This window comes from Anser anser (genome assembly GCF_964211835.1).
Source record: "Anser anser genome assembly, chromosome: 14".
Classification (NCBI taxonomy): domain Eukaryota; kingdom Metazoa; phylum Chordata; class Aves; order Anseriformes; family Anatidae; genus Anser; species Anser anser.
In genome coordinates this window covers 1,742,546-1,762,557 of record NC_139735.1, presented here as the reverse complement: position 1 = coordinate 1,762,557, position 20,012 = coordinate 1,742,546, and the positions used below count along the sequence as shown (strand labels likewise).

At 45.5% G+C, this 20,012-nt stretch overlaps 1 protein-coding gene across 2 annotated transcripts; it reads right to left on the bottom strand.

Moving 5' to 3' along the window:
* Positions 1-2,023: 2,023 nt before the first annotated feature.
* KIF3A (kinesin family member 3A) lies at positions 2,024-19,854 on the bottom strand. 2 transcript variants are annotated; one of them, XM_083798803.1, is made up of 18 exons: positions 19,745-19,854; positions 18,989-19,271; positions 17,540-17,684; positions 17,222-17,306; positions 16,625-16,730; positions 15,736-15,875; positions 15,144-15,341; positions 14,575-14,749; positions 13,403-13,504; positions 11,904-11,975; positions 9,045-9,201; positions 8,167-8,347; positions 7,751-7,861; positions 6,886-7,011; positions 6,228-6,281; positions 6,033-6,101; positions 5,720-5,844; positions 2,024-5,209 (listed from the first exon to the last, which is right to left on the bottom strand). In XM_083798803.1, the coding sequence occupies exons 1-18, from the start codon at positions 19,748-19,750 to the stop codon at positions 5,161-5,163; spliced, it is 2,184 nt and encodes a 727-aa protein (XP_083654929.1). In that variant the 5' UTR covers positions 19,751-19,854; the 3' UTR covers positions 2,024-5,160. The 2 variants fall into 2 exon arrangements, with proteins under 2 accessions (XP_083654929.1, XP_083654928.1); XM_083798802.1 differs by lacking the exon at positions 11,904-11,975.
* Between the last annotated feature and the right edge of the window lie 158 nt (positions 19,855-20,012).

Below are 20,012 nucleotides of genomic sequence, written 5' to 3'. Positions count from 1 at the left end.
GGAGTCAGGGGAGGCCTCGCCACCTCGAGCTGCTTCGTGTCTGCCCCTCAGACTAGAAACGCGTTATTTGTGCTGTTCTAACGCGCTGCTAGCAAAGCTGTGACTGAACACAAGCAGTTTCTAAATCGGCCGTCTGCATCTTCTTCCAGACAGACAACGACATGGAGATCCTATGCAAAGCCTCCACGGTTGTTTTCGAGAGCCTGGGCTGCCACAAGCAGCTGAAGGGCATCTACCTCAACTTGCTGCACATCGCGACAGAGAAGAGCAGCGGCCTCAAGGTAAGGCAGCGCTGGTCCCCGCGGGGGCGCAGACCCCGGCGCCTCGCACCTCTCCCCCGATCTCTTTTCTTTCACGGGAACCTCAGGCGGGCGCTTTGCTGCGTGCCTGGCTGCTGCCGCTTCCCAGCAGCCGGGCTTTGAACGCGGAGGGTTTGGCACGTCGCTCGGCTCTTCGCAGCCACGCGCTGCCCAGCCCTCCGCACTGCGGCTCCCCGGAGGCCTCGAGCAGCCGAGCCCACCCTGGAGGGCCAGGTCCTGGGCAAAGACACTAACAGCCACGTCTCCCCCTTGCAGGCACCGTGTCCCGTGGCAGCAGGCAACACTACCTCACTGCAGGAGTTTCTAGGGGGCCTACACAGAACCCTCCAACGAGTAGCGAAAGAGAATTTGTGATTATATTTTTTTTTAAATTATTATATTGACATTGTATTTGCAAATGTTATTTATGATTCTTTAAATAAATGTATTTTTGGAGTAAATTTGCTTAGTTTGCACAAGACATTTCTTGGCCAGAGCCAAGCAAGGATGGAAGCACACCTGCAACAGAAGTTGCAAGCAAGCCCTGGGGTTGTAGTGAAGGGAATCCTGACTGCACGGGCAGGTGGCTCAGAGCAAATTCTTCATTTTGGCAACTCTTGCCAGCTATGGGGGCAAGCTTGTGCTTAGAGAAAGTCCAAGGGAAGCCACATGGGAGAAGGCAGGCCTCAAAAAGTGTCCCCAGCTGGAAGTGGTGAGCTCAGAAGTGTGGGGTAAAGCTGAAAAGCCAGGTGGCAGGTCTGAGATCAGCATGGGATGGAGGGAGGCACTTGGTTCCCCCCTCACTTCATGCCCTGGCACCACTGCTGCTGGCCTAGGAGTAAAGAGGCTCCAGCAGCAGCAACAGTGAAAGAAATAGAGCAAAACCACCCCATTGAAGGGACAACTCCAACCTGCCGCAGATCAGACAGTAGTTGGGACAAACACCTAAATACCTGCAAGACTATCAGTTTGCAATTTTGGCACAGTGGGGGGGAAGGCTTTGGAAAGTCCCAGGACTGTGCAGGGTATGTGTATCTGCTGCGTCAGAGTACTCAGGGAAGGTGCAAAGTTAACAGGTTTTTTGTGGTCTGCTACCTGCTGCATGAGCAGGCGGAGATACCTTCCAGAGGAAGAAAAGCAACGCAGATCAAACAGTTTACACAGCAAAGGAAAGAGCTGAATGTTTCCTATCACTGCAGGTAACTTCATACTGTCTGCACAAACACAGGGTGTGACAGGCGTGGGATGTAGCACAAGGACACTCAAAGCCACAGTGTGAAAATTCTTCTCGCCAGCAGTAGCTGCTATTCAGTGCCCGTACACAAAAGGCAGAACACGGGCAGCAGTGGCTGTAGTGCAGTGAAGGAGCTGCTCTTGCTCAGTCAGGCATAAAGTCAGTCCGAAGGCAGCTCAGGACAGCCCCAGCAGAAGGGGCACAGCTCCTGCTCCGTGTACACCCTCACCCAACTGATCTCAGGTCTTGCAAGCCCATTCTCATTCTGCTGTCTGCTTCTCCCACGAGCTTATTGCTCACTGCCCTGGGGCTTGGCAACAGGAACTCCCCCGGCACCCCAAGCTCACTTATCTAACTTCTCCTGCAAGTGCTCCAACGCTATACAGGCTGTTTCAGCTACTTTCAGCTACCCTTCCTGACATCACTCCTGACTCTCAAATGATTTAGGAGTCTGTACACACACAGTTATTTGAAAAAACAAGCGGAGAGGTAGAATCAACAATTTTATTTCATGGTATGAACATGCTCCAGGGACACAATACTGATATGTACAGTGTATTGAATAAAATTTAACCATAAAACACAAAGATAATAAAAATAAACAGTTAGAAAACCAATAAATAGATAGACAAGTTAGACAAGCAGTTTTTCCTATATACAGAACTGGCTAAACAAAACTGTTGAGAGAGGTGGAAGCTGGATGTATGCAGACAGTAAGTTTCTGAAAGGCACTAAGGACCATTTTCTCCTCCCTTGAACCTGAAGAAAGGTTCAGGAACAAAAGTTAAACATGAAAATTCATTTATATGACAGTAAACACAAAGCCAAGAAAACTCAGTGTTAAGGTTGATATTTGAGAACGAGGGGAATCTTCTGGTAGCAAGATGCAAAAAATGAGCACACACGTTTAATGGTAACATGACTGAGAAATTCTATAGAACACACACTGACCTGGGATGAAAATGGCTCTATTGACTATTTGTGTGGATTAAAAACCCACAGAAACCCAGCCCATTCCTCCTCAAAACATGTTACGGGCACATCTGATGTTTGTGGGTTGTCCTGGGCTATACAGAGGGCCAGTAGGACAAATCTGCAAGCCAGGCTCCGTTTTGAAAGGAAGTTCCCAGAACTTCAACAGCATACACCACACCTATCAGGTAAGCCAAGCTGACAGATCATCATCAAGACAGCTCCACTTTAAAAAAAAAAGTCCTCTTGTAAGAACAGATTTGTTCTTAAAACAAGCCCCCATAACAGGAAATCCCAATCAATTCTCCAATTTACAAAGGTGTGCAATTATTTGAAGTTTCTCTGTCCCAAGGTTCTCAAATATATAGAGTACAGTTGTTTTCAGCAGCAGGATTGTAACGGGAATTCAAACTGTGTGTGTACCTTTACAGTTGAGCTTTAAATATTCTAAATGCAGTGTCATGGCTCACAGTAGCATATTTGAGCCACTGATGGTCTCCCAAAGAATTTTCAATGATCTTTTTGAAGGTACAATTCAGGAGAAACACCCTTAAAAACAGATAATTCAACAAAACTAAGCAAAACAAGACATAATATAAAGGGAAATACAAAAGTTTGCCCTGGTTCTGAGAACAGGCCAAAATTATGCATCTATCTGCTTGGCCCAGGAAGCAAGAACAGAGCCAAGAAACAGACAAAAAAGCATTAGAGCCATTTTCAGTCCTGCTGATGAGAAGTATGTAACAAGATATCCTAATTTAATTTAAGCACATTCAAAATAAGGTCAGCTCTTCAGAGAAAAATCCAACTAGTTTAGATCAGAAAAAAATCTGAGACTTAACCTTTATTCAAATGCTAGAATGGAAAAAAATGCCAATGTTTATATCTGCATCTTGTATGAATTTAGGTGACAAAACCGGATCTTTTCATCTCCTTCCCTTCCACCTCTCCCCACCCCCCACCCCCCCAAAAAAAAGGAGGGCAGTATGTTCTCCTCCTAGGTCATGATCCTGAAAAAAAAAACATTGAAAAAACAGGGAAAAGCTTAGAACTCATTTAGAACAGAGTTAATGCATCTCCAGAGCAAAGCATGGCCTTGCAAGACCAGTTTAGCTGTTACAGATCCTGCTACAGACAGAGCTGTTGCAGATTCACAGGGTACATCCAGTTAAGCATCACGACAATAAGAAGGGGTTATCGACTTCTAGCTACTGCAAATACTTCACGAGAGTGCTGTGATAGTAGCAAACATGGCTTCTGTCAAGAACTCAGGACACCCAAGGAGCTGTCTTGCTCTTCACGTCATGCTTGGGGACCCAATTTTTCACATTAGTAAGCACAACTTTAAGGTAACGCTACAATTACATGGAAGTTACAGCTAATTAACACCACACTGGCATGGAACTGTTGAGATTCCTACAACTGCTATGCTCTAGCATGAGTTATATAGCACACAATTCAAAGGAGATGCATTTTTTTCTGTGACACAAAAGTGATGTATTAAAGTGTTATGTGTCTATTAGCAGCATAAATATCAAAGAGCAGCCACCATAAATGGTTAGCAGCAGAGACCTTGTTTTTCCCCTCAAAACACAGCCAGAAGCAGGAGATGATACAGTCCACGCAAACAGCATCAGCTGTTTCAGGGGATGTTACCGTACTGGGAAGATTGAGCAATTTGTGCCTACTCTAATAAAGTAGAGTAATTCATCCTCAGTTATGGCCAGGGATGAGAAAAATGGAACCATAGCGCTCACAGTCCTGCTGTACTAAAGCAGTTCCCTTGAATAATCTGTGCTGTCCAGATTACTACAAAGAATTCACATCAATTAAAACAACTTCCAGCTCAGAAGCAGAAGAAGCAGCCAAAGCAATGCTGCACCACAGACTTAAAAGGAGGAGGAAAAAAGTTCTCTTGACTTTACAAAGGCCTCACTCTCCACAGCGCCAGCAGATCACACACAAAACTAAAAGCACTACCCAGAAATACTTGTTTTCTGTTGCACTTAAACAGAGCATGGTCCCTTCCCACAAGTCCCAAACTTGTCTAATTCAAGATTCCCCCAACCCAATTACCCTTCTTTGTACAGCAAGGTTGCAAACGAAGAGGGCTGTGTATTTCATACACAGTATGATCGGGTTAATAGATACAGTGAGGAATATTTAAATAAAAGGGTTTAATGCTCTTAACTCAAAGGTTTGCAGCAACCACATTCAAACAGATCAGTGCAACAGAGGACAACAGTGAAAGCTGCCAGTTATGTGCAAAGCAGGACAATCAGATTTACCAGCATTAAATTTTAGGATTCTAGCAACCATTTTGAGCTAATATGTCATCTAGCACTTAAAAACACATCTAGAACCCTTATTTTCTATACATTTCAACAAGGATTACCAGCAATAGTTTCCCTGCACAACACATTGTTTAACACAGAATTTCACAACCGTAATATATACCAGTTTAATATTATGTTAATATAACATACAGTATACAGGCAACTAAGGAAAAATACATTTATATATATTTTAAATAAAGCTCCATACCAGCAAGGTATGGATTTTATAGCCACTTCGAACTGTGCCATCTTGAATTGCATATTCTGGCCAAACCTTATACACTCACTGATTTTTACGGCAATTCTGAACACGTCACACCTACTGCAGCAGGGAGTCAATGACAGCTCCTGGCTTTGCAGAACGTTTTCTGTTTGGAGAGCAAAAAGGAAAGGAAAAATAACCACAGACATCATTATGCTGTCCAGAAAAGACAAGGACCAGCCACTTTTCAAGTCAAAACTACAGTGATAACTTTTCCACAAAGCATCTGTCAGAAAACAAGGATCAGGAACACCCATGCTGAAGTCTGCCCCAGCAGCACATTACTTTCTGGTAATACCAGTATACGCACTGTCAGTGTGTCACTTGTTAAACTAAACCAGCAGACAGTAAAATAAAACAAGATGACAGAATAGGGAAATGTGACAAAAGGACACCAGAAAAGTCCCCACATAAAAGTCTTTCTGGACAAGATTTTACCACAGTAAGATTTCAGCTTGGTTCTGCCTCACTTGGCACTGGTAAATCTTACATAGTGCAGAATCTTAGCATTTTGTGTTATAACAATGTCTTCAAACATTTGTCAAGTTTGCAGGCACAAACTTAAGCCTTCCCGTGTAAATTTCCCATTACATACAGATATTCCAAAATCCTTCACCTTCTACCAGTCTTGGGCCTAGATCTTCCTTTTGAAGTCCTTGGCCTCTCCAGTTTCATGAGAGATTGCCTCAAGCTTTCTTCTGTGTAAGCTAAGTAAACATGGGAAAGGTCCACCTCAAAGGGCTAAAGGAAAAAACAGCAAAACATCAGAACCTTTATGTGCTTATCAACCACTCTATTTAACACTAGAAAAAATATTTTCAAATAAAAAAATGAAATTTGATGATTTTCCCATAAACATGCTGTGGTAAGCAAAGATAGCAGAACTTAGACCTATGCAATTCAACACATGCTTATGAGGAGTCACTCACATCTTTTTCTTTTTTGTCCAGGACAGGAGTCTGTTTCCTCATATTGTTTCCGGTATATGCAACACATTTCTTAAATAAAAGAAAGGTCTGTTAGTAAAGTTGCTTGTACAGAGTAAAAACTCCAGCTTTATAAGTTTATTTCTGGGCTCAGAAGCTTGTGCTAACATTAGCTTGTACATTAGTCAGCTAGCTTACCAGCTGCCATTCTCCAATGTCTTCATTCCAGTGAACATAGTTTTCGATCATTTCCTAGAAAAAAGTTATAAAAGTTGTGCAAGCCTGTAACAATGATCTACGCTCCAGACATTTTCCAGAAGATGCATTCCGGAAAGCCTAGATAAGTTGCTGAAGAACAGCCTTGACCACTTCAAGTTGTTTATATCAGGACTGCCATACCATGACCAAAAACCCCAATTTATGCTCCGAAGACTACAGAGGAAAAATACCACTTCTTGTGTACATTAGAGTTCCCACTGAAATATGGATTTCCCATTACATCAATGCAATTAGGTTAGCAGTAATTGTAATTGTAACATCTTAATACAGAAAAACAGCTTTTTTATTTCCTATTAGTATGTGTCAGATTTAAACAATTTTCTGGGCATTCGTGGGTGATACCAAAACAAGAATGAACCCAAGTGAAAGCTCTAAATTCACTTATTACTTTGTATCAATCTGCAATCCACAAACTCATCTGTGCTACAGCTTAGCAGACAAGTGTCAGTCAGTTGCCTATCATTTCCTTAGAGGAGGGAAGCCAACTAATCCCATTTGTCAGTGGACCAAATATAGCTGGAGGGCTCAGTGAGCAGAGCATGCACCTACATCAAAAGCTTCGGTTCTTCATCCTTACCTGGTAGTCCTGAGGAATGAAGTTGTCTATGATAAGCATCTGAAGACGAAGTTCCCTGCTCAGCTGCCGAATATTCTCTAGTAAGCCTTCAATCTCTCTCTGATGCTCTTGTTGCAGATCTGCCATCTGCAGACAAACAAGACATTTGAGGGTCAGAGCTAGCGTAAGATAACAGCCTAAAACAGTCTTCTGCCTGTATGAGGTTCCTGGGAAAGGAAAGCAAACTCTGGTTAGAAGTGCTAGAATATTTATCTCAAGAATAAACCCTCCGAAACATTCCAGCTCAGAGATGGCTGAAAACCACATTAAGTTCTTGGTCTCAGAAACATGAAACTGGCTTTCTGCCAGGCCAACCTTTGCACTAGCTAAGAGCAAACAGTGTGCAAACAAGTTACATCCCTGGCAAGATTCCAAGGAAAGTCCCTGATCCCAGAGACAGAGGGTGCTTCTCATGAAGCAGGGATTCTAGTAGCAGCCAAAGGACACATTGAAGGAGTGTGACTGAGGAAGATAGGATGAGGGTAACACACAGGAAGGACAGAGAGTGACGAGCAGAGGAACATTTGAGCTGCTGCAGGGCAGAGACTGGACTGCCAGCTAACTTCTATTCTCTTCCATAACAACCAGTAGATTTCCTTGGAGTTCTGAATATCTCAGAGCCTCACACAAACTCCAACTCAGCTTGGCTTAAGGAAAAGTTCCACAACATACTCCTGTGCAGCTCTTTTTACATTACATGAACCAAGCAGACAGCAGAAATATTTTTAAACCTGTGACACTTTTTCCTGAGTTACAAAGCTGGCTATAGCTACAAGCTATAGTGACTCCTGTCACCCATCACAAGCTGAGCACTTCAGACACTGACCTCTGATTTTGCAGCCATAAGCATGGTCCAAACTTTCTTCAGTTTTTTGGTTTTCCCCTGTGCTTCTTCCTGGAGGCTGGTGTACTTCTCCTCAATGTCCAAGCGTTCTTGCTGCATGAGAGATTAAGCAGACGTCCACATATTAACATAATAAAAAATATTTGCAACAGTATGAACAAAGAGGGAAACTACTTGGACAAAAAGCATTTGCAAAGGGTACGGAGACCTGGCTTAGCCAGGCTGGCTCACACCCACGGTGATTACACTCCTCCCGGTAAGTGAGCACCACCAAAGTGGTTGGCTTCTGCTACGCTTCCAGAGCAGAACCACATTTCATCCACACAAACAGTGCAAAGGCACATAAACATCATGCGTCCTATAGTTGCTGTTTCCAAACAGCTATGAGTATAACCCACCTCCTTCTCCTCAAGCTCCTTGCGAAGCTGTTCTGCTCTCTTCCTTCGTTCTTCCAACTCCATATTTGACTCTTCCAGAAGCTTCTCTTGTTCTTCTGCTTTTGCCAGCAAGTCCACTCCTCCTACAATCACCTTTTTCTCCAACGCAGACAGTTTCTCCAAGAGGGTCTGGTGCTCTTGTCTAGAGAGACAGGTAGAGTGGAAAATCTCCTATCCTAAGGCACTCACAAGGCAGCCAGGTCGAGCTCAGTCCTACAGCCCAGGCAGCATTCATAGGGCTGGAAAAACTTGTCTGGCTGCCAAGGGTTTGAGCGGGGGTGAGGCAGTGCAAGTGAGCACACTGATTTCCTTAACTCCAGCTCCCATCACTTCCGTGCAGGCTAAACCAGCTCAGCAGACAAGTCTCTCCCGCTGCAGTTCTCCTTTCAGGGGGTGCGAGGCACTAGTGATAGCAGGCTACCCCAGCAGCTTTTCACCTCCGGCACGGAGAACCCCTACGCTCAGGGTGGCATGCTCACAGCAGTGTGCTGCAGGAAACCTGGCTTCTCACATAGCTATTGCCCCCGACAAGCAGCACAGCAGGAGTGCTGCTCTTCACTGGTCACCAGTGTTTGGGGGATTTAAGTTTCTAGGCCATCTCAACTACATGAGGTTTTAAGAAAAAATGGTAGAAGAATAAAGTTTGTCTTTTCTACCTGCTCTGATCTGCAAGCACAGAGGAAGCTCCTCTTTCATTCTGATAACAGCAAGAGCTGATGTTCAGTTTGACTAGCACCTCACCATGCATCTCCACATATCAATGACTGACTTGTAGATTAAGGGAAGAAAAACCCACATCACCACAAAAAAAAAATAAATACTTAGAGCAGGGCACTCACTGAGCTTTAAGCAAATCTTTTTCTCTCTTCTCCAGTTCAGCTCTGGCTTTATTTCTTTCTTCTTCTTCCATATCAAGCTTAGTTTCGAGAGCTTTTCTCTCCTCTTCAATCTTTGCTTGCATCTCTACCATCTTATCAGGGGAAACTTTCTTTTTGCCTTTCAAAGAGATAGGGAAAAAAATTTATTTCACAGATAAAAATGCTGCCTCTGTATCACAGCATTTTTTTTTTTTCAAGTTCAGATTCAGTAATTGAATTTAACAAGCATTAATTTGATGTCAGAACTCAAGGGCTCCAAGCTGGGCACAACTCAGTCTTTCAACTCCCATTTTAATGCTGCTGAGTTGCCTCCAGTTCCTGCAATGAAGAAGCTCTGTAGAACTAATACAGGAACATAATGCCCTAAACAGAAAACATATGGAGAACACTTGTGGAGAAGGAATAGTGCCTAAGGAGAAGCCCAAGCTGGAAACTCAGATATTTTAACTAGGTCGATTAGGCCAACCAATAGAAAACAGAAGATTGCCTTGGCCTACAACTCGTTGGGCTACCAAGACTTACATATTCATATTCCAAATTAGCACATCCTCCCACCCCCTTGCTCATTGTACTCTCCAAGGGGAGAGTCAGCAAAGTCAGCAAGTAGGTGTTTTAAGAACACGTTACTATGAAAATACAGAAACTAGGGAAATTCAAAACAACCCTATGAAAACAGGCAGCAGAGGAAAACATTTGGATGACATTCAACCTATGAAACAGTGACTACCCACAGATTTGAAGGTCACAGCAAATCTCAGTGCTTATTAACTGTGTCTTTCGAGTGTTACCTACTATTAAAGCAAACCAGGTACATTTCCTAAGTGTTAAAAGGGACACAGCCAGAGCAACTCAGTGAACCTAGTGGCCTGATCATATAAAGCTGATCGTATAAAGCAGTGAGCCAGATAAATGCTTTTTACACTTTAGTACACAGCCCTGTTTGTTCTCAGTTTTGGAGAAAAAAGTGAACTAGACTGAGTTGTAGGACCCTTTAACAAGCTCTGCAATTGTATTATAAGGAGGTGGAAATCGATTACACCAACCTGCTTGATCTTGCATTAAGAGGAAGTAGAGAGCAAATCGCAGAGAGGCAGCATATGCATAAAAAGGAGGAAAGAAAATATATTATTGCTTGATCATTTCGGACAAAGTTCATCAACATCAGAACAAGCATTAATTTCACATGCATGTCTCCAGAATAGAAAACAGAATAATCACTAAGAAATAAAACTCCATTATAGCAAATATTGCATCATGATTTTATGCTAAAGCATAGAATGTTTCTGTACTTAAAAGGGCTTGGCATATCCAGGATAGTCTTCAGCTCACTCCTGCATTCTTCTGCCCATTCAATGCAATGCAGAATTTGAGTGTAACATGAGCCTGCCGCAAAGATCATGCCCTAAGAAACAGAGTATAGATTTCTTCTTAAGAGGCTTAGCATTTTTTCCCCTTCCTGAAGCCAGCCAATTCTGTTAAATTACCTACGAAATCTTAGCATACAGAAGACTTGTTCTAAGTTTTAACCAAGTTTTCAAGCCAATTCTTTGCAAGATACATGACAATTGCACATAGAGTATTAGTAGGTTAATTTGCAGTAACTGATGCTTCCATAGAGGTATAGAGCCAGTTTGGGTTATTCAAGCAAGTGCAGTAAAAGAGGCAGGATAGGGAAAGGGCAATGAAAGACACCACATGCAAAAAGGGCCACACGTGAGGACAGTTAATATCCCAAACCACACTCATCCTGATCACCAAAAGCCCAGTGCAGCTTCTACAACAGAGCTGCCTCCAGCCTTGCAGGAGGTGGGCTGATCCAGCCAGTGCTTTGCTATTAACTGTCCTCAGCCAAATAAAATATTCAGGTCTTAAGCAAGCTTTGAAAGAGCGGATTTGAAGCGAGCAGATGTCCAAGCCTATCACAGTATTACCCAAAGGTCACCCTTAGGCTGTGAGCTGCCTTCTGCTATCACACTTTCTCTGAGCTGGCACTTTCCACTAACACACCTAGTGTAAGTTACTGAGCTATACGGCAAGACCTCCCCGACTCTCCGCACACGGAGAAGAGCAGACTACATCTACACAGGATAGCCACAGTGGGTAAAGTCCCTACAAGTCAAGGCCTGAGACTTGCATTTTATTTTTGGTTAAAGTCCTCACTAACTGACTGTAGGATCTTAAAGGGATAGATTCTTCTCTCTGATCAGGAGCAGACCACACTTTCCTCACTGCTAAACCAAAATTCAGATCCTTTGTTGTTCCTCTGAACTTCCTCTAAAAACTTAATGTCATGGGAGAAAAAAAAATCAGCAACCACTGCCCAGTTTTTTTTGTTTGGAAGGGTCTGCCAAAATAAAGCTACTCAAAGCATTATGAAGTTTCCCTTGCAAGTATAAAAATAGTGTAGCTTAACTGCTGACTGTTCATTCATTCTCTCCAAGTCCAATTTTGAGAAGGCAGAGTCCAATATAACATCGCACCTAACCAGAAAGAAGTTGCTCAGACTTTCTCCTGACATTTTAGAGGGAGTATTTAAAATACAGAAGTTGCAACCACTTACCCTGTTATTTCCCAATTGCCTTTAAAACTTGTTCAAACAGCATACTAAATTGCTTTGTTCTCTCACACCTGGCTAACAACGTGCACATCGAACCACTGTTTCAAGCATGAAGGCAGCAAAGGAAAGGCATGCTTTATCCACGTTAAGTTCAGGTTTATCTTTCCAATAGACAAAGCAGGGAAGAGTGCAGCATTGCAAAAATGGAGTGCACAGATTATGGAAAGGCCAAAGCTTAAAAAGACTTAAGAGCTCCCACTCACTAGTGAAGGACTTATCCAGAGGTTTCTCTATGACAGAGCATGTGGAGTCTGAACTACTGCTGCTGCTACTGCCTGGAAAACAGAAGTGAGTCCCACAGAAAAACCCAGAGAGGAAGAAACATGCAGATGGGAAGTTAGTTCCAAGGAAAAGACACCCAGAAGGGCCAGCAAATTAGTTCAGAAAGGCACAAGTTCCCATTAGGAAGCATTTGCTAGGATCCCTCCCAGACAGCCTGCAAAGCCACCACTTCCCAGCACAAAATGCATGCTCACAAAGACAGTTCCGTTAAACCCACCTTAACCAGCCTACAGCTTAAAAACCACATGCCAAGGCTGCTTCCATGTCAAGCAACAACACAGAAAACCAGATCACAGTGACGGTGGCTGTGGATATCTGCAGTAGCAGAGGATTCAGTGACCATGAGTCCTTTCCAGTCTTATGCATGTAGCAATGTACACCGCTCCCTCTAGAAGGCAGAACCAGCTTTAACAGAGACAGTTACTGTGCACACTCCTGCTGAGCAGCACCCTTACTTAGGGAACTTAGCTTCCAAACAAGCTACTCTAGTTAAGTCACAGCTATTTGCCCTCTATTCCTTTCAAGCAGCACTTTGAAGATGGCTTCCTCTGGTGAGAGATTTGGGCAGAACTTGTTTCTTGATGAAGATGGTGGTCAACCTTTTTGATTCTAGAAAGTACCAACAGGGGAAAACGAAGGAAGAGTTGCGTTACGACCAATGCTAAAGGCTTGACAGATGTCATTTGCGACTCTGCTTGTACAGGTACCAGATCAGGATCCCTGGAAGCCACAGCTTCCCACAGTACACCATAACCTGCAGCTCTAGGTTCAGCAGCATCTTCTGAGATTTAGATGCTACACGGTAGTTTAATATTGGTGTAGGATAAAGGAAACTTTACCATGGGATTTCCAGAGTGCTCCCAAACAAGGGACGTGTAGCTCCTATTCAACTTTTCAGCTAGCACACAGACAACCAAAGGTCAAGTTCTTCCTCTATCAACATAAAACAGGACACTAGAGTGAAGTCAGTTACTGAACATCCATACGACAAATGAATCCTTTGCCTAAACCACAGCCAAAATATCCCTCTAACCATTTCCATGGCTATAAAAAAATACATCTGCCTACCGCTGATCTTCGGCATCTTCCTCCTCCCACCTCTGTGAGCAGGGGAGGTTCCACAGTACCAGTCACAAGCCATACACAGCCACCTTGCGGCAGCCAGGGAGCCACCACGTACGAGGACGTTACCGCAAGCACAACTACCCAAGTGGAAGCAGATACCACACAGGAGCGGAGCTGTCCATCCGCAGAGACAGCGCCAAATAGCTTCGTTTCTAGAAGAGGCATGATAATTGCAGCGGCAGTAGGGCAGCCCTACAACTCCACTTCTCCCTGCCTGACTCTTGCTACAGTTTCTGACACCAGCAGCAGGACAGGAGGAAATTGGTGGCACTGACAGGGTTCTCCACTGCCTTACCCCGTCGTTTCTTCCGCTTCTCCCCATCCTCTCCGATCTCCCCATCATCATCTTCATCCTCTTCTTCAGAAGAACTCGTCTCAGAACCAGATATCTCTTCCCCTAGAAGGGAAAAGGATTGTTTCTGATGCACTGCCCTTCACCTCATATCAGCTTGTTATTTTGACAGCGGCATTTGTCTGAAGCCAGTGTCTGACAGCAAGCAGATAGTTTGCAATGGTTTTGGCAAATTAAGGAAGATTAATATGGGCTGTGAAGTTAGTGTGAACAACAGCAGGTGCTTTTCACTGGAAACAAAGCATCCATGGACTGCTTAAGGATTAAGCTACAAAATTTTCCTGGAACTGAAAGTATTAGGAGATTTTTCTATTGAGATAGAAATCCAGTGGTGTTAGCAAACAAAGCCACTTTTCTATAGCTTAGAATCTAGAATCTAGAAACTTAAGAAGCCACCCTCTGCCCACCAGGGATGAAACAGCTACATCCAGCTCCCAATCCCTAAAGAAAGTGTTCCTGACATTTCCTGCTTCTCCTGAATGGGAGAGGCTCCAAGCAGCAAGCCTTATCAGAGCTACTGCTACCACTATTCCGTGCAGTAAGCATCACTCTGGAGAGAGATGTCAAGCCAAGGTCACTGCTCAGGAAGTATTCCTCTGCCAGAGTTTTTGAATATTGACGGATTAATAACTGTCACAAGCTCATAAAGTTCCAGGGCTTTAGGAAGCCTGTTTCCTCCGTGTCCTGTCTGATGGTCACTCTAGCCACACAAATTTAGTTCATTTTTCTACTGAAAAATGTTTTCCCCGCTTGAGGGTGGATGCATTTGCCTTTTGTTACTGCACAGTTTAAATCGTACACCACACCCTGTCATACCTAGACCCCTGCTTGCTCACCAGGAGAGCCCACTCACACTTAACTCAGTCCAGAAGCCATCACTTCATGCTAGTGGCAAGTGCCACCTAGTGGGCAAAGCCAGGTCCCCTCACCGGGAGGGCCCTCTGCCCTTACCTGAGGACACCTCTTCTGGAACTGAACAGGATAATCAAAACCAAAACACTGACCTGCAAACAGCAGCTGAACTTGTGTGACATTTTCAGATAGAGATATCAGATAGAGACTCAAATAGGATAAGCATTTGTCTATACAAACACCAGGAGGCAGGGGAATCTCACCTTCTTCCAGTTTTTTCTTAAGCTCCTCAATTTCTTTTTGAAACTGACGCAGCAAAGCATCCTTGGGGTCTTCATTAATCCTGGCTTTGTTCTTAATATTCTTGGCTCGGTTTGCATACCTGAGAGTGCTGATAGTCTCATCGTAGTTGTAGTCTGCTGGACCAATGTTTGCACACTGTGACACAACATGGAAGAGCAAGTTACTAGATGCTGAAGTGTAAAGAGTCCAGAACAAGTGATTTCACAGGGATCCATCCCCAGCTCCACCAATACCACACTGCCACTCCTTCCCGAGCTTTCCTGCTGCTTCCACGCTACAACTGCTTTTGGCTACCTAAGCATGACTTCTATTTGATCTTATGCACTATGTTCTTATTTACACTGTGTTTAGATCCTTGTCTGTGCAGAGACTAAGAGGAGAGATAGCAAAAGCATATAAAAGGTTCTCAACTGCAAATAGCTCCGAAAGAAACAGGTAAATGCCAGGCTGCTCTTTTGGCAAAGTCATGCTGTTATCTCTGCAGGAACAGATCAATAGCTGGCACCAGTCAGAGCACCTCTCTGCTTACCATCATGGTTTTGGAGTTGCCCCCCAGGGAATCCTGAAGGAGCCGTGTAAGTTTGGAGTTACGGTAGGGCACATGAGTGCTCTTGCCATCCACCAGTGCTGAGATGACATTGCCCAGCGTGGAAAGAGAGAGGTTGATCTTCGTAGCTTCTTTCAGTCGCTGCCCCGTTGCTCCAGTTTTTGCCTGTCTTTCAGAACCCTGGAAAGGAAACAAGAATCAGGAATTGCAACCAAGCCTCTGATATGTCTCCTCCCTCCAAATAGGACCAGCTACCCCTGAAGTATTGCTAGCAGCCATGTCACTGAACACCGCATCCATTATTAGAGAACCTAGGTATGTACCTCAGTCGTGGTTAACGAGACAGGTCAAACAGGTCTTAACCGAAGCTTTCAATGCCAGAAAATTCTGGATTGCTCAGAGTAATCACAGAATGACCAAGGCTGGAAGGGACCTCGGAAGATCTAGTCCAACCCCTCTGCCAAGCAGGATCAAACAGACAATTGCCCAGACTTCTGTTCAAAGCCTTTAACAGTGCATAACCGAGCAGCCATGCCCGCCAGGTTTTATGGCAGACCTCGCTGATCCTACTTACAGCAAGATCGACCAGGTGCAGCTTGCCCATGCGCACGTGCATGTTTCCATCAACCCCCTTCTCACTGCACTCGATGGTGATGGTGAAGATGGCGTGTGAACGGGAACTGTGCTCATTCATGTTTGTGGCACCAACGGAACCTTTTAATTGAGAAAAAGGTTAATGAATCACACTCCCGCTCTCAAAGGAGCTTTATCCCCAGCTCTTTACTCAACCCTGTTTTTCAGAAGATGGAAGAAGGATGCCCTGACTCAGCAAACTGTTCTTAGGCACTGAAGTCACAGGATACCCCCAATCTAGACCAGAAGTGTTGCTACCCTCTGTGACTCTAAGCTGACCATGATCCCATCCCAAGAGCAGCAGTAGTTCTCATTTGTTTCATTTTAAAAGCTACAGAGATCACTAGCCTAACGCTTTCACTGCTGATCCCTGTAAATAGCTGTATTTTAAGAAATAAGAGCATGACAATCCATGCCAAAAGCAACAGTAAATCAGAATTTTAGCTCATAAACGGATCTGGGCTTAACTATGAAATCTTCCAGAACGCATATACCGCCTTCTATTCACAGCACAGAACTAGCTGCTGCTCAGCCTTGTCAGAACAGAGGAGGGGAAGAACCAAGACGCACTAGTACCCCTGACAATGCTGACAGCTTTCACTGCATCCTCCCCTTCACCGTTCCTCCAATGGAGGAGGCACGACCTTCTTCTTTACCTGCCCCTGCACAGACGGGGGTTGGGAGGGGAGATCCTTTTACGCTCTGTTCAGCTGAAGGAGCTTTCCAGCATTAGGACTAGGAGCAACATCTCTTACTGCAGTCTCACAATCAGACCCTCGCACTCTGCCTGACAGCAGAGCTGTAAACCTGCCCACTGCGAGACTACGTACGGTTCTTGTGGCCCAGAGTCATGATCCTGTCCATATCATCTGCATTGTTTACGACATAAGCTGAAAGGTCTTTGATATAAACTCCCACATCAGGTCTCTCTTTAACCTAAGAGAGAAACAGTTTAGACAGAGCATCCTTAGAAGATCCCTGACAGCAGTTTTCAGTGGCACTGTATTGCTACAGTGATTTCCTCCCCCAGGTTCTATTTTGCACAGAAAACACTCCCACGCTCTGAAAGCGAATGGCTAAGGAATCAAGACTCATGCAGGACAACACTCCACTGGTTTTCCCTAATGGCAAATACAGGCTTCAAGTCCCAGTCACTAACTCCTAGCAAAACTACCAAAGGGCCTTTAGGATAGCATCGCATGCACAAAACTGACTCAGCTGAAAGCCAGTTTCTCACTGTACAACTGGCCAAACAGAAAAGATTCAGAGAAATCGGCAGAGATACCCAGCTGCTACTGCATCTTAAAGGGAACGGGACATGTGCCAAGGAACCCAGCCTCCCACTTCCCTTCAAACGCTCTCTGGTCTTTAAAATATTTCTTCCACAGCAGTGAGCAACGTTATCAGATTCAGAACAGCAGGCTCACCTCCAGCCTCTGGGTCTGGTCTTTTCCTAGGAGGTCCCGCACTTCTTCATTGTAAATTTCCAGGTAAGACACACGAACTAAAAACCTGAAGACAAACAGTTGGGTAGCTTTCTTAATAAGACATTTGCTGAAGCCTAGCAATCACAGACAGCAAAGAAAAAGCACCCATCTACAAATACAGTCCTGCTGTCCAGTCAAGAACTCCTAAGGAGGAGTCTTCCAGGTAAAGCCAGAGATACAGATTCAGTTGCCATTGTTGAGGCCCAGCTTTTTCTACAGATGGACACACAAGACAGAAGCAGTAAAGAGAAGCCGTACCTCGTATCCCCCTCTGCTTTAGCAATGTGGCCAAATATATGTGCAAAGGAATTTGGAATGATGCCTCTAAGCTCAGGAACAGCTCTGACCCCTTCCATGGTAAAAGTCTTGCCTGTTCCAGTCTGCCCATATGCAAAAATAGTGCCTGAAGAATAAGAAAATGTAATTAGGAAATTGCTAGCTGCAGTTTTACCTCATCAATTCTTAGCCTGATAGCTGTAAACGTATCTTATTTTTATGGAGTTGAAACTTTCCACCCTCTCCAGCAGATACTGGGCAAAACTAGGAGAAAGAGAAACATTGGACAACAACGGGAAATGTGTTTAAGCCACTGCTTTATCCAGCCTGCAAAATATTTAAGAGAAAGTCAGCTTGTTTTAACCATACAGAATGATTAAAGAATGGAATGCTAGTACACTTAGGGCTCACACATAATTAAGACAAGCCCAATTAATAACGCTGTCAATTAGAGGAAGGTTATATACCAACTGTGAAACCAACTATTGCTAGCACTCTAAGCCACAGCAGAAACCATGTGAGACTCCTACAACAAAGGCCACAGAACCAGTCTGGTTCTGAACCTGCGGATGCAGCTTCAGTTTGAACTAGATAATCAGCCCACATCGGAAGCCATCAGGGAAGTTCACTGTGACCCAGCTCAGACGCTCCAGAAATACACTGGTTAATTGTTTTTGCCCCAGCACTGCTGAAAACTCAAATCAGGCATCCATTTTCATTGGCATTACTGTTTGAAGAAATGGAATTTTAACCAGCTGAAACTAGGTGTTAGCACGAGAGTTTATTAGGTATTTGCAAACCTTTAAAAGCTTTACAGTCTGTTGTTGCTTATAGCACACTGTTATGGAAAGCAGTAATTTGTTTCCTTGCTAACATCTCTTTTCCTTAACACAGTGCATTTGCATGCATAACACACACACACAAATCACGGTCGTATTCCTTCCAGCTGTAGGAATCAGCGGATTATCTGCTGGGCCAGGCAGATGTGTTTAACTAGCCATCGTAGTCTAAATCAGCAAATTTTAGAGGAGAAAATGCAGCACTTATATGCACAACTCTGGTACGCGTACCTAGTTACTGCAGGACCACGGCGGCTGCTTGGTTACTGAAACTGTATAGTGGAGAGTCGCTGAGAATTCTGATAACGAAACAAAGCGTATATCTTTGCAAACAGAAGATGGAGAATGAAAACACACAGCTCACCGACCTCAGCTGGCATTGCTCATCACTGATCTCCCCATTTACAGCCTTAGCATGTACAACCACTGCGGGTGCTCAGAATGGCGAGCGCCTTCTGGCCATTTTAAGTGAGAGGTCAGGACACAGACAGCTACAGCCCTCGTGAGGGGAGGCTCCCAGTGAGAGCAGCAGCATCACTGACAGTGCAGGCAGCACAAGACGGGGTGTATTGACTTAAAACAAAGCATGTACCATTGTATCCTTCCAGGACGGAGTCGATAATGGGCCTTGCAGTTAAGTTGTAGACATCCAGCTGTTTGCTTTCTGGTCCAAAAACCGTGTCAAACGTAAACGTCTTGGGAGGCTCGTTGGACGAGTCTGTTTTGTGAACCGTTATAGTCCCCCTCATCTCATCCACGTTGACTGCCATCTTGTACCCCGTCGCCTTCTCCCGCTCGTTAAGAGGCCGGCAGCGGACGACCACCTTGACATTATCGCAGCTCTCCGGCTTGTCCAGCTTCTCGGGCTTGTTGATCTGCGTTTATAAAAAAAAAAAAAGCAAAGACACGTCCGGGCTGCAGCGTGCCATCTAAGGCACCCCTGGGTGCACGCACACGGGCTGCGGAGCCAACCCAAGCGAAAACGCACGGCTCCGCGGGGCGGCCGCGGGGACCCGGGGCTGCTTAAGGCAGGGAGAACAGCGCGCACTCAGGCAGCAGCCTGCCTGGGGATGTGGGAACCGAGCGAACCTCGGGAATCTCACCGTCACCAGGCCGCAGCTCCGTGCCCCCGCCTGACGGGAGCGGCCCCGCGCTGTGAGGGAGGAACACCGGGGAGCGGCCCCGGGCCCTGCCGGTGGGCTCGGGCCGCAGGGGCTCGCTTCAGCCCGGCGCTGACCCCGCCCCGGGCCGCGCTGACACCCGCGGCCTCCCACCGAGGGAACCGGGCCCAACCGGGCCACCCCCGCCCCGCTCCCCGGCCCCCATCGCGGCCCCCCCACCCCCTCACCGGCATGGCGACGGCGGCGGCCGGGCAGGGAGCGGCGCGGGGCCGCAGCGCGGAACAATAACAGCACCGCGCCTGCGCCCGCCCCCCGCCCGCCCGGACCGCGGCCAATCCCCGCGCGCTGCGGAGGCGGCGCGGCCAATGGCTGCCGGGGAAAGGCGGGGATGGCCCCGCCCCTCTCCTCCGCCCGTGCCGGGCCGCAGCCAATGAGAAGGGCGGGGCGGCGCGTTGCCATGGCAACCGCGGGGCCGAGGCGGCGGGGCGCGGCCTG